The sequence below is a fragment of the Phasianus colchicus genome, chromosome 4 (genome assembly GCF_987193195.1).
Source record: "Phasianus colchicus chromosome 4, bPhaCol1.hap1.1, whole genome shotgun sequence".
In the NCBI taxonomy this organism is placed as follows: domain Eukaryota; kingdom Metazoa; phylum Chordata; class Aves; order Galliformes; family Phasianidae; genus Phasianus; species Phasianus colchicus.
In genome coordinates, this window is record NC_143439.1 from 48,080,002 (window position 1) to 48,094,624 (window position 14,623).

General features: G+C 42.9%; 1 protein-coding gene across 4 annotated transcripts in view; it reads left to right on the plus strand.

The window, feature by feature from the left end:
* The first annotated feature begins 229 nt into the window (after positions 1-229).
* CORIN (corin, serine peptidase) overlaps positions 230-14,623 on the plus strand; it is a 119,936-nt gene continuing 105,542 nt past the window's right edge. For 2 of the 4 annotated variants that reach the window (XM_031588552.2, XM_090139478.1), the window contains exon 1: positions 230-607. In XM_031588552.2, the coding sequence (XP_031444412.2) occupies positions 533-607 (75 nt within the window). In that variant the 5' untranslated portion in view covers positions 230-532. Of the gene's footprint in view, positions 608-1,058; positions 1,371-11,459; positions 11,828-14,623 lie in introns of those variants that run through there. The other 2 variants (XM_090139477.1, XM_090139476.1) reach the window with 2 other exon arrangements.

Sequence of the window (14,623 nt, forward strand, 5' to 3'; positions counted from 1 at the left end):
TCTCGAGGAGAAGCGAGAGCTGCTGCTGGCTCCTAACCCACACAATGAGCAGTAGGGAGCCGGAGGCGTTCTCTGCCACGCAGAGCAGCTCCGGCCCGGAGACGCGGAGCTCGGTGTGGTGGAGATTGGGTGCGGCAGAGGCCAGCCCCAGCCCAGCAGCCGCGTGAGCCCCTCGCTGCCAGCTGGAAAGCTGCGCGGCGCCCACCTCCGTCGCCCTCCCCAGGGGATGGTGCTGAGGGCGAAACGAACAAGTAGGCTGTCCCTCAGCCTGTCCCCAAGGGTAGAGTCTTTGTATAGGAAAGGGGTGGGGATGCGGCGGCTTTCTCGCGGAGGTTTATTATTATTGGGCGGGTAGACGTGGGGGGTGTGGGGTGTGGGGGGGGAGCGCACCGAGCAGACAAAATGCGGAGCCCCTCGCTCCGCGCCCGGCAAGCGTGTGTGCGCGTTCGGGAGGCGGGCGGCTCGGCAGCGGCGGGGGCAGAGAAGAGCGGGGATCAGGAGAGAGCGGAGAGGAGCCGGCGACAGCGCGAGCATGCTCTCCATGCAACAGTTCCCTGCCCTGCCCACAGAGGAGGAGCGCTACCGGCAGGTCCTCTCCGCCAGAAGGGTAAGGCCAGCCTGAAAGCGCCGGCAGGCTACGAGCGAGGGTGCGGTGCCAGTACCTCGACGCTTGGTGCTCGTTCTCTGGAGCTCGGGCGAGCGGCAGGGCGCACGGGTCAGCGCAGAGTGGAGAGTCCCGCTCCCGGCCCCGTGGCTGGAGAGAAAGAATGAGGGTCGGGGCCGTGCCGCCCGAGGGGACGCGTTCCGGGGCGGCTGGGGAGAGGTGACTGTCTGCCCCACCTGTCTCTGCGGGCGCTCCGCTGCCTGAGCTCTCCTGTGCGCACGGCTGCGCAAAGAGAACGCGGATACGACCGAGCTCGACTGCGAGCTGGGTCGTGTCGCCCACGGCTCTGTGCCAGCCTCTTGCCGAGACCCAGCTCCTACAGTCAGTGGGGGAAACGAAGAGGGCTGGCGCGCCCTATCAGTTCAGCGGCCGGAGGTGCGCCGAGCCCGGCGGCAACAGGTCCGCTCGAGCTTTGCGAGAGCGAGGTTGGGGCTTAGTGTCCGGCGGGACCCCGCCCGTGGCCCCATCCTCGGCGTGGAGCCCCCAAAGCCGGACACCCCTGCCGCGGCTGTGCGCCCGACGGTCGCCGCCCCCCGCGGAAGGTCATCTCTCGGAGCGTCACAGTGAGGGGCCGGGAAACTTGAAGCGAAAACGAGCTGTTAGTCCTCGCTGGGAGAGGCAGGGTACCTGGGCGACGGCGTTCCCAGCTCCCCGCAAGCTCCCCAGCGGGAAGATCGAGGTGGAAGGGAGGCTAGACAGCCGCGGGGTGAGCGAGCAGGTGTCTGCCCGAGCCCCGGTGCGGGTCATGCCGCGGGGCGGGCGAGAGCGGCGGGAGGCTGCGGGTGCTCTCAGTGTCAGCGCGCTCGGGCCAGCACCGCACACTGCGTGCCCCAGCGAGATAACGCGTTTTGCCAACTTTGTGCTTTTGCACTCGAAAAGACGATGGTGGAGCTTCCTGTGCTGTGAAATCGTTCCACATGCACCAAAATTGCACAGCGGCGTTTTTTAGAAGTTCCTAAATATGGCAAGAGTGCTTTAATTGTATCATTTCTCCACTTGATTTAAAACACAGAATCCTTAGATGCATTTCATTGCAGACAGTTAATTAATTGACTTTTTATGTAAAGTTATTAGCAGTCTGGCTGAGATGGTGAAACTCTAAGTGAAATGAAATACCTAGAGCTTTTAGTGCATTCGTGGGGTCTCTTGGGAGGGCTTAGCTTTCAGCAGTAAAAACCCGGGATGGATTTTTCCGTATGGCCTCTTATGTCCTTTCCATGTTCTCGAAGATGGTCCCATAGCAATACTAAACTACAGTTCTTAGTTTTGTTCTTGTCATGTATGCGTTAGTCTGGGCTGTTACCAGCCTCTCAGGTGCTTTAACTGTTGGGGTATAGGCACAGTTGAATGATGGTATCAGAGGCTATTTAGGTATCCCCTAAACATTTACTGCAATGAGTCAGCAACCACTGTGCTTCTCTAAAAGCTGGTAGCAATGCCTGAATGTCCTGGCCATCTACATTCTGTACAAAGCTTCTCTAGGGGTGGGGGAGTCTCAAACACTGTCCAAAACTTGTTCAGAAAGGCAATACTTGTGACTTCCCCAGTAATGGTGAAGCCCTTCAGCCTGTGCACCATCCTCACTCCTCATGCACTGTTAGTGCAGCCAGCAGCACTTGTTTTACTGAGTGGGTTCTTGGGACAGCGAGCCAGGTTGCTCAGCTCACTCCCATATTAGAGGAATCTGTTTGTGATCTATTAGTAACTGATGGGACCATCAGGGCAAAACGTTGTGTGTTGCCCCCCATTCTTTGGGAGCCCAGAACTTTGACCCAGAAGCATCAAAGAAAGCATTCACCTCCTCTCCAAAAGTCTTATCTGGCACTCAGCTGCGTGCCTATGGCAGATAACTTGAGCATGTAGTGAATCGAGAGTGTAAGGTAGCTTCAAATATGTCACAACTGAAAGTGTTCTATAAAATGTGCTGTACACCCTGGGCAGTTTAATGTATCTGAATTTTTGTTTATTCATTTCTTATGTATTAGATGATGTTTGCAGACATAAAGGAAAGCCAGGACCGTAAGCAGTGCCAGTAATTATTTTAAAATGCATGCTTACTTCCATGTAGGAATGGTTATTCTTCCATTCTTTCTTTTCATTCCCCCTTCCCCCTACCCCCCTTTATTTTATTTTATTTTGCTAAGCTGGCATACATGATTAGGTCTTAGCACTCTGCTCCCTTGAGGAAAATTAATGTCCTGCTATTATAGCAAACCTTCATATACTTGTAGCATTTCTTCTCATTTGTGTGGCTAAAGGTGTGCTCTCAGAGGCTGAGGTGGATAGAACCTCTGACAGAGCCAGCAGAGAAGATGGGCAGGCAAGGCAGTGTTGGGATGCTTAGACCTGGTGAAGAATCCCAGCAACTCTTGTGCTCACCATGACCCAAATGGTCTAACCAATCAGTGCTGAATTCTACATAAGCCTTTTGTACACAAGAAGGAAGCCAGTGCTTCCATGTATGTGGCCTACTGGCTCAGATGGAGGTGCAGCTTCAGGAGGGTGAGGCCATCCCAATATGTAGGCACTGAGGCACTTCCTAAGGAGTTGGGAGATGTGACTTTGACCCTCACCTGGACTGGGGGCTCCAGGTAACAGGCCTCCTGTTTTTGGGCTGAATGTCATGTGCTGTGAGGCAATCACACACAGTGGTGCTATCACCTGTTGTGGTTGGTCAGCTTTTAAAGCTGGCAGATACTGCTACACTGAGTGGGAAGAGCTGAATCCATCAGCGTGTCAGGTGTTGCTGGCAGAGCATAAAGTCATAGAATGGCCTGGGCTGAAAAGGACCCCTGCTATGTGCAGGATCACCAGACCAGGCTGCCCAGAGCCACATCCAGCCTGGCCTTGAATGCCTCTAGGGATGGGGCATCCACAGCCTCCTTGGGCAACCTGTTCCAGTGCGTCACCACTCTCTGTGTGAAAAACGTCCTCCTAATATCTAACCTAAACCTCCTCTGTCTCAGTTTAACACCATTCCCCCTTGACCTATCACTATGCTTATACCCTAACAGACGCTTATGAGGCCAGAGAAAGGCTTCGTTTCTGATGGCCAGCTGTGGTCTGGCAGGGCTAGGTGTCAGGCCACTTGCAATAGGGCAGTTGTAGGCATGCATGTGCAGCGTACACCCTTCCAAACGTGGCTGCCGGGCACCTCCTGATTTTTAAATGCCTGCAGCCAAGCAGCGCAGGGCTGTAGAGGAGTGATGTGATTGCAGTTTGAAACAGTGATGTTCCCGCTCTGTTCCAGCTTCTTTTCCTACCAAAAAAGAAATTGACCACAAGCTTAAACTCCCTTTGTGAAGGTCTTCTCGTGCAGAACAACCTCTAAAAGCTTCTCTCTCCCCGGGGTGCCCAGCCCGGGTCGGGCCGTTGGGGTTTCCCCGTCGGTCTGTCGGCACGGCCGCGCGAAGGAGCGCTCGTGCTGCCGCCCCCGGCTCGCACCCCGCGACAGACGAACACGACGCCGACCGCATCCCTTCGCTCTGCCCCCCGCCCCTCTATAAATAACTCTTTCCGGGCTGACCTGTCAGATTCCCCCAGCAGAGCGGATCCCCTTGACCCGGGGCGCCTGCAATGGAAAGTCTGAATGCAAAACATACCGTCGTAAAAATAGCGCAGCTGGGGAGCCCCCTCTGCACGTCCTGGCGGTGCCGCTCCGACCCTCGCGCTCACGGCTCATCCCGACCCGATAACGGCTCCGATCGCGCCGGCGGCCCTGAGGCGTTTGGCTGCCCTGAGAGCTCTCCCTGCCTGTTGTAGTGCCCTCATGGTGAATTTTTTTCCCCCATTCTCTCTCCTTTTAACTGGAGGAAGCAGATTTCATCGGTTCCCTTCTGGTCAATGCTTTGTAATCATCCAACACGAAAGAAGTAATGATTTAATGTCATAAATGCACAGACAGTAATGAGACAACGGTTGAGCAAGGACTTGCTGCTTTAAAAAGAGGTGAGAAGCCTCTGAGGTAACACACGAGATTTCAGCTCGTGCCTCCCTTGTGTGGAGGATCGTTTCCCTGAAGGGAGAAATTCTCCTCAGCTGTGCTTTCAAGCTGCTCTAATTTAAAGAGATGCTTGTCGTTGTTTATTTAAGAGTATAATTAACGTGCTGCTATTTCTGGTTGTTTTACCTGCACAGTTTGAATATTTGGATTTTAAAAGCAGCAATAAATACCAGAATGTGGTATTTAGCTGTTGATGTGCTTTCAGCTTTGGTGCATCTGCACTGTGATCTCCTGTCTTGCTGCATCCACTGGGGCCCAGCCTGCCCTGCATGCTGTGCTGGAGCGGCCTCAGCTCATAACCGTGCACCCACACAACCACTCAGTGATCTCGGAGACCTGGTGGCCAACTCATCAGTAATGGCAGTTTGGGAAAGTACATTCACTCAGAAGTGACCAAAGGTAGCGTTATCTCTGTGGTTGTCTCCTCCTTTGTCGTCTTTGATCCTTAAACTAAGCAGAGATGTAATGAATCAATTTGTCCATCAGATCCTTTTCGCTGTCTGTGCCATTAGAGTGGAACTGTTTCTTTTCTGAGTATTGCACAGTTTATAATTCTCTCTTTCTTTGTGTTAGTGTTGTTACCCACTTAAGGTAGTTTTCAGCTTGTTGTCCTGTAATGAAAAGAGGCTGAAAAACAGATATTGCCAGAGATGCCCTGCAGTGATAAACTTTATGCTTTGTTGATTCAAGCTCTGCCTCTCTTCACAAAGAATGTACTTCCCACAACAGTATGCACTGTGGGGCACCATCTTTTGCCCATGTGCTATATATAACCTATCGCCTTTAAAAAGAAAAAAGAGAGAGAAAATACAAATTGATGAAATTTTCTAATTTCTTTCTTGTAGAGTAATCTATAGGGGACAGCTCCTGTAAACCTGTCAAGTGGACTGCCAAGCTGTGGACTGCAGGTGCTCCTGCAAGCTACTGCTCTTCCTAAATTCCAAGGTTCACTTTTTCTCAAAAAATAAGCATTTTTATTTTGAACATTTAAGTCATCTTTATCCAAGCTTTAGCAGAAAGGAATTGAAGGTAAATATTAATTTCCTTTTTTTTGGGACTGCATCTATTCTGATTTATGTTTTGTAGTTGAGAGATATTTCAAGCTTAATTCTCAGTGGATGATTCTCCTGCTTTGGGACTGGATGGTTAGTGGCTGTCAACATGTCTTCCTCTCTTCCCCAAACCTGCAACACTCAGTTCTGACATACACTGAACCTAGTGTTTTAAAAATGAATGTGCTAAAATCTTCCATGTCTGATATTTTTGATCCCAAATAGATTTAATTTAGCAGTGATTCAATAGCAATAGTAATTGCCCAGATTGTCATTGCCTTTCACCTCACATTACTCCTAGTTTCAGAGTAGCCTATGCTGTCACTCCAATAGAGCTGCAAGTTACTTGGGAGCATTTCCTAGAAGTGAAACTTCTTCCCTTCCTGCCTACGAGTGAAGCAGTAAAAAAATCACTTACTAGCTCATTAGGCTTCAGAAATGAGTCAGGGCAGTCTTTTAGAAATGAAACCACTGGTAGCACTAGAAGCTTTGCATCCCAGGTCTCTTGGACCTGTAGCTCTGTATTCACATAATAGGTGGAGTATATGTATAGTATCTGCTCTGGAATTCCCTGGGATTCTCATGTGCTCTATTTTCCATTGCTCATTCTTCCAGGGTCGTGTCTTTTGCTGTGTGGATTATTTTGCCTGTGTTAAAGTGGTAACAGAACCAGTGGCACCTGGAGATTGTAGATGCAGAACATACTAGCAGTTGCCAGGCTTTCCCCCATCTCCTGCATTTTCCCATTTACAGACAGCTGAGCCTTACTTTAAAAGCCTATTTATTCTTGAACACAGGGCTTAGAGATAGACATTGCTGGGAGCTGGGTTGCTGTTTGGAAGATGTCTGTTCTGTGCAGGTATGAAAACAGGATGGATAATGTATCTGAAAGAATATTGGAAATCAAAAAGTAGTGATTTTTATTTATTGATTTGTTGCTAAATGATTTGTGGTCAGCATGTCACAAAATAATTCAGCAGAAAATGCCTTTCTAAAACATAGCTTTGTTCTTGCCCATCTGTTTTAAAGATATAAGTTGAAGTAATATGTAATGCATGCAGACAAGGCTGGAAAAGAAGTCTGAGATGGTGGTGGAATGTGTTTAAAAGTTATTAGCAATTCTTCCTCTCCCTTGCAAAGTCAGAGTATATGTAATAGTGTTGCTAGTGACCTGGAAGGGCTAAGAACCCAGATGGTTTTCATTTGCTTTTTCCTCATTACAGATAGATTATTATGTAACTTCTTGTAGATTTCCAGTGAAGATGTGAATGAGAGGAAAACTGACATCTGTTCTAGAGATGACGATGATGCTGAATAATCCTAGCCATAAATACAGTAGAAATGTTCTTCTTTGGCATAATAATTCACTAGATTGTTACTGTTTCAGACACCTAGATGGAAGTTTTTAATCCCATAAATCCATATGTGGTCCAAAAATCTTTGATACTATATCAAAGTCATAGCCAGAATCTTACACCTATGGAAGTGCTTTGTTAATGCACTTAATTGTGAGTTTTCTGTTCCAGATCATTGTTTCATAACTTAGACAGTGACAAATAGGTTTAATCCCTACTCATCTCTTCAATTATTTCTGTCAAAATGCACTGACATTTGGGGAAAATATCCTTTCTGTTCTTAATTTTCTCCTATTGAAGCAAAAAGTTCAAAGGCGGTGTTTCCGAGAAAAAAAATGGTATTCTATTGAAAAAAATCAATGCATTTTAACCTCTGCATTTTATACTTAGCAGATTATTGAGACATTATGTAATTCCATTTTCATCCTTGGGAAGAGGTTGAATAACTATCCAGCTATGCTGAACAGATGAAACTTTGTTTTGATTCTAAACCATGTCTTTACTTTGATTAATATTGCTGCAGCTCTCATCCTTGGTCCAAGATTCAATCATCTTTTTATTCACAATTCAGAAAAAAATAATTAACATAAATTTAAAATTACACCGTCAAATCTAAAATTTCAATTAGCATCCAATTCACATTGTTGAAAGCTTATGATTTTAAATAGATGACTGTATAATGAGCAATAGGCATGGCAGATATATCATATACTGGTTGACTTCAAGTTCAGAAGGCAGAACCTACTGATCAAGTATTAATAAAAAGAAGTATATTTATTAATGAGGCCTATTAGTCTTTTTCAGGATGGGCATTCTGGTAGAACTTACACATGGATGGTGATTAGTGCACTGATTGTGAGCCACAGGGCAGCCAGGATTTCTCATTGCTTCTTCTAATTTTCCTAGCTTGAAAATTGTTTTCAAGAGAAGGTTTTCCTTTTTCCTCTAACTGGATCCTTTCACCCTTTTACAGGATTTTTTTTTTTTTTTTTTTAAAGAATCTTTTCATTGGCACAATTTAGGCCATTAAGATTTTTTTTCTTTTCTGATGGTTTCCACTTTTGTTTTTTGGTGCTGATGGCTCATGGCAAATTCTTATTCAATTCTCAGCAAAACAAGAACTTGAAGCCAGTATTGTAAGCTTCAGCCCTGCACTCTGAATTATGATGCTCAGTGATGTATAGCCAGGGAATTGCCATGGCAGATCTATCTGCTTAACAAACCACTGTGCACTGAACACGTGGGTATCCAGGAAAGATTTTAAGTGAATGTGTATGTTCAGAAAAACAACACGGCGCTGTTTAAACTTCAGATGAGTAATGTTTGAAAGCCCTAGAAACTTTAAAATAAATAAATCCCAAAGCATAAATTCTGTATTAATTAAAGATTCATTTCCCCCAAACACTTTCCTGCTGCCTGCTGAGATAGGCTGAATTGATGTCCTTGTTCTGGTACTGAGAAATACCAGATAATGCTAACCATAGGTTGCTCCTTAAAATGAATGTCTTCCACTGTAGCTTTTGAGAAATCTTTGATATCTTCCATATGTTTACTAAATCTTGCTTTGGTTATGTGGCATGGCATCTTTGCTACCAGCTGTTATTAATAAGTGAGAACTTAGAATTGCCATAAACTCAATTATTTCTTATTCTGACTATTCTTGAAAATTCAACAATTCCATTGTAAACCTGGAAAATCCATTGTTGTAGTTGCAGACTTATATCACTGAAACTTATAAACAATGTAAATATATGTAATATATAAATATGCATCACAAAGTTACTCAGCAGCACTTCTTTTGAAAAATGAAGAGATTCAAAGATACTATTAAGAGGTGATAAAACTGTTCTCCCATAGTAATAAATACCCTTTATTTTCTTAAGTCCTATTTTGAAGAAGTACTGATTCTATTCAAGGGCTAAATGGTCTGTCTAAATCTCTTCTTAAGTGAGGTGAAGAGCAGTTACAGGTATCATGCTAGATATGTGAAATCCAGAAAAAACTTTCTTTTCTATCTCCTCTGCCTTCCATGAGATGTAAAGAATAGATCTGTAGTTCAGAACTAAGGTCAATATTTTGTTTGTGAATACTTTTCTGATGTGTAAATCAAATTTTTTCAGGAAGACCAATCATTATATTATTTATTTAGACAAATTTCAGTATTAAATAGATGTTTTTCCAAGTACCTTAAATACTTTCCAAAGTCCACTACATTACCCAGATAAAACAGGCTGGAGCCTTTCTTGTTGCTGGCTCTGACAGCTGTTAATACCTCAGCTAGAGATTCAAAGATGATGTCTGAGGAGTCTTCAGTCATATTCCAAAGCAAAAGCTTGACAGGTAGCAGTGCAGGTTCTCAAATACACAGGTGGTACATTGCATATGTTTGGATTTTGTCTTGGTGAACTTATCCTTGGAACCTTCTTGAACTGAAGCTGGAGCAGAACCAGAACTATGTTGTCACAGAGCAAGGTGAGACATATGTCTTCTGAGCTTTTCATGCACACTCTTCTCAGTTCCAAAATTGCCTCAGTGTCTCACAAAACTGCTGAAATTATTTGTTATGAATTAAGTTGTGCTCCAGAAATGAATGAAAGAAAGAACACCAAGTGAATTTTGCTTAGTCTTCATAATGACTTCTGGTAATGCCCAATTTGGATTTTTACTTTGCAATCTCATGCTGGATTAATAACAGCTTCAAAGATCACCTGAACAGAAGTGACCAATGGGTCTCTGTGGTAGTCTGAAGAGCAAACAACCGCCTTACTTCACACATCGTGTTTCCTTTAGGAAGCATCTCTGATATATGACTATCACTACTTAAAGTGAAAATGAGGGATGGGGATGTTAAAAGCGTTTCAGATTAACTTCAGCCGTAAGAATCCATCCGAACACTGCATTTAGAATCAACTATGTATTTCTGTGTATTTATTCATGGCAATAGAGGGAAATAGAGGGCTGGATTGCCTCCCCTATAAGGACAGACTGAGAGAGTTGGGACTCTTCAGCCTGGAAAAGAGAAAGCTCCGGGGCGGACCTTATGGCGGCCTCTCAGTACCTGAAGGGGGCCTACAGGAAAGCTGGGGAGGAACATCTTATAAGGGCATGTAGTGGCAGGATGAGAAGAAATGGCTTTAAACTGGAAGAGGGTGGATTTAGACTAGATATGAGGAAGAAATTCTTTACTGTGAGGGTGGTGAGACACTGGAATATGTTGCCCAGTGGGGTTGTGGATGCTCCCACCCTGGAGACAATCAAGGGTGGGGCTTTGAGCAACCTGGTCTAGTGGGAACCTATAGCAGAGGACTTGAAACTAGATGATCATAAAGGTCCCTTCCAACCCAAACCATTCTATGATTTATTCTATGATTCTATGAAATAAAGAAGTTCCCAGCTTTATATGACATCTCCCTTCCTTGAATACTTTGTATTTCAGACTGAGGGAATGACTCAACATGTTTATATGCCAGTGATTAAAGTAAGGGTAAGCCAGAGTATTTTATTACATAGGTGGGAAAGGAGGCCCTGTCATTTCAGTGAACTTGGAATGTATTATGTCAGTAATTTGTGATTTTTCTGAGGATGTGGAATTTGCTGCGGGAAGTTACAGGTTTACAGTGAGCTTGAGCTACTAAAAAAACCTGATACATTTCATTTTGCAAATAATAATTCATGTGAAAATAGCATGCTGCTAATGTTTACTGCCTTGCTGTATGAAGAAGTTATTTTCTCCCCTGAAACTGCACTATTTCCTTTTAGAATTACTATGACACTTTTAAATTAGTGGTATATACTTAAATCTGAGTATTGCGTTTGCAATATATTGCAATATACTGTATACAGTATATAGACAATTTCTGTTGCTTCCTTAGTATCCATTCTTAAGATGATCCATTTCAGCTTGGCTTTCTTGATTCCTTAACATTTGAAATGAAAAATTGTGCAAAGCCTCACTTCTAGTGACTTTTTGTCTGTTTCTGCTTTTAGCATATGACTTTGCTTGTTCATTTGGATGATTTATCTTAGACTTTCTGCTTGTTATAGTGACTATTAAGGATGTTATTACATTTTTTTTTTTTTTGTGGATGAAAAAGTGCACTGCTGACTCCCATGCTTTCACGTGAACTAGACAGATCTGATAAGAAATGTAGAACACTTCTAGTTTCTGTTACTCACCCCCAGGCATTTGAAATATTGTGTTGGTCAAAAGAGGATCTAAGAATGTTTAAATTTATTTTTACATGTTGACTTATTTTTAACATTGACACTTCATATGTTCAGTTTTTGCTCTGTAACAGTGAGAACTGGGAACTCTCTTCCCTTACACGGAAAGGAAAACTGTAAAGGGGTGACACAGTCATGTGAATCTAATCTCTAGAGCTTTGAGACTATCATCATGAGAGTCAATAATATAACAAAAACTGACACCAGAGCACTGTTTCAACTTTGGGATGGGAACAATATCGAGGACCTATAAAGAACAGCGGATAGTTTTCATAATCTAACATTTTCCATGCATAAACTATTGTTTAGCTAGATGGCAGATTCCCCCAAAACACAATGACTTCTACAAGGCCATATATTTACCATCCTCGAGTGACATTCTTTCTGCATTTCACAGTAGTATTTCTTGTCTATTTTTTCCACTCCTTTCCAGTATAAACACTGTACAGCGCTTCAGTGTATGTCTTGCCCAAGATATTTTCATGTTTGTGACCCAGAAGATGACATAAAGATCCAGCATGTGCAGAAGGTACTGTGTTTAGCCCGTCAGCTCTAATGATATTTCCTTGTTGGAACACCATTTGTTAGCTTTGTGATGCAAACAACAGGACATATTTTTGCCAAGTGCTGTGATATTCTGTGAAAACAACCTGTGATTCAGGTTGTTTTACAGATTAGTAGCTTAGATAATTTTTGTGTCTAAAAGGAAAATTGCATGATACTGTAGGCTTTTCATCAATAAATTTTAATGTAATTTGTCATTCCTGGGCCTTAATGTCACAGGATGTTATTGAAGTGACATCTTTGAGATGTTTGTCCCCATATCTTGCAGAAGACAAGCTGTGAATTTTGGTCCAACCAGATTTTAATCTTTCTGTAGTTAGATGAGACTATTTTTCTCCCTATCTTTTCTTTACCTCTGTGGGTTCAGAAAATCAGTGTGAGAAGTCTGATCCAGCCATCCTAATAAGACTAGGATTTTTTAAAATTCTGAATTGAAATTAACCAGAGTTCATGTTATATTTTCTTACTTGCAACCAACACTTACAGAACAGTATTTGGATATTAAGTAGCAGTCAATAGCATTTCACTAGGGACTGAGTGTTTTAGTTGTCAGAAGAAATTACCCGATTTTTAAAAATCATCTCGTACTCAGACTAAATTCTTGTTTAGCACAACAACTGTTTTAAAGGAAGTGACTTGTTGCCTCAAAACTCAAACACTGAAATTTCCTACTTATATTGTACACAGCATTTAGCTGAAAGAAGTCTTGAGTCAAGCTTTGTAGCATCAGTGGTAGGAAGAGAACTTGTACCACAGTTCTTCAAGAACTGAGAATATGCTTTGGTCCAGTACTCTGCTAAATATATTCTATGCCAAAACTGCTAGCATTTAGGTTTGATCTCTTTCAGTCTGCCCTCAATGATTCTGCTCCTATGTCTTCTTGCTCTTCCCTTGGAAAGAGGGAAAAGAGTATATCTAGAAGATACCTAAGTCTTACACACTTAGAGAATGGTTTGCAGAAATTATTGACATCAGAGTTTTGAGAGACAAGTTTTTATTTCAGCCATTAACATGGAGGAATAAAGTAGGCCAAATAGTACCCAATAAATAAGTGTGTTCCCATTTATATTCCTATTTTTATTTTTTTTGTCAGTTCCAATATTCATGACTGGGTTTGGATTCATTGCCCCTGAGGAATATTACTCTTTGTCTTTCCCTGCTGGGGCTGAAAAGTATTAAGTTTTTAATGAGACTGAAGTTCAGCCTTCTTTTCTTGCCAGTTACTGGTTTAAAATTAGGCTTCTAGGAAGACACAATTGTAGTGGTACCTTTGCTAATCTTTATGGGTAGTGGTAGTCAAGAAGAACTAGGAGGACAGAGCAGGACTGAAATTGATGAAGATACCATTAACTACTTAAAGCACTTAAAAATGGTACTTGTATTCTTTGTGTATTGCAGTATTTGGTGGCAAGAGGAAAAGAAACAGGATCAGGGAATATGTAAAGAGTAGGTAAAATGCGTTTATATTTATCTCTAGGACTCTTCATTAAATTCTCATTGATGACATTGGAACCATTAGCATTGCTTCTAGTTTTATTTTATATTCACCACAGAAATTAATGGGAAAAAAACTTTGAATAGATATACAAATGATGGATAATTAAGGTTATGCTTGCTGAGTCACCAATGATGATTTCAAATAGGTTTAGTGTTTTTCCTGCGGTCATTTCCTGTAGAAGGGAAAAATACAACATGCTGTTTATTTGCCTCTATTTAACTGTTATACAAAAAAAGCAATTGGTAGTGATTAGAGAAAAATCTTTACCAGTTTAACATTCTTTTCTTGAGCAGTCACCATCAATAACTTTTGGATCCAACAGACTCTTTAAGTCTTTGGCAGTAAGTTGCCAATGCAAAGACTGGGATTTTTTTATTCCTTTTAGGAATTGATAAGAGAGAAAAAAGTATTTAAAGTTCTTCTTTAGCATAAACATTCAATTAAAGTACGTAGTATCCACAATGCCAACAAACTTAAAAAAAAAAATTCTCAAAGAAACAGGAATATACAAGCAAGAGACTTCAGAAGCTCAGTAGTCTGTGTAGTGATGGTCCTGCTCCCTGCATTATTGACACAGCAGGATTATGTTCTTTTTCACAGAATATCAAGGCACAGTATGATTCACAAGGAGTGTGTACAGATGCTTGTGATACCGATCTGCAGATCTAATTTTCAGGCTGAACAAGGAATTGAACTCAACAGCACCATTTCCTGAGGGAATTCTGTAACCATTGTACTGTTAGAAAAAGCAATTTAATGCCATTTTCTCTTTTTTGGCTGTGCTTTCAAAAGCAGTTGAAAGTTGAAGTTAGGGCAGTGTTTGGTTTTGGAAGAGTTGTATTCAAAGCAGAACTGTGTTATTCCTGTGCCACCTGCACTCAGATCTCCCAGAGAGGCAAGGTACAGACTGAGCAAACCAAGGTTATCAAATCTAGTGAAGCTAGCTGTGTGTAGTTGCTAAGCTGCCAAACTCCAACATGACCTGAAGGAGAACTTGGGGCAAACTTTGAAAACTCTAATCTGAAAATGTAGGCAAATGTGGACTTAAAGATGTCACATAGTCAAGCAGGGACTGTCTAACTCTTGCTTGGATTTAGGCTCCTGTAAGTCACCCTTTTCTCCAGAACGTGAGATCTCCTTTTCCTTATGCCTGGATGTATGAAGTATTACCAGGCTTGTCATTCTCGCCCTGGTAAACTATTTCTCAGAGAAAAGCACTTAGAGCAAAAGCAGTCAAAGGGATTGTCTCATGCAGAGACTGTC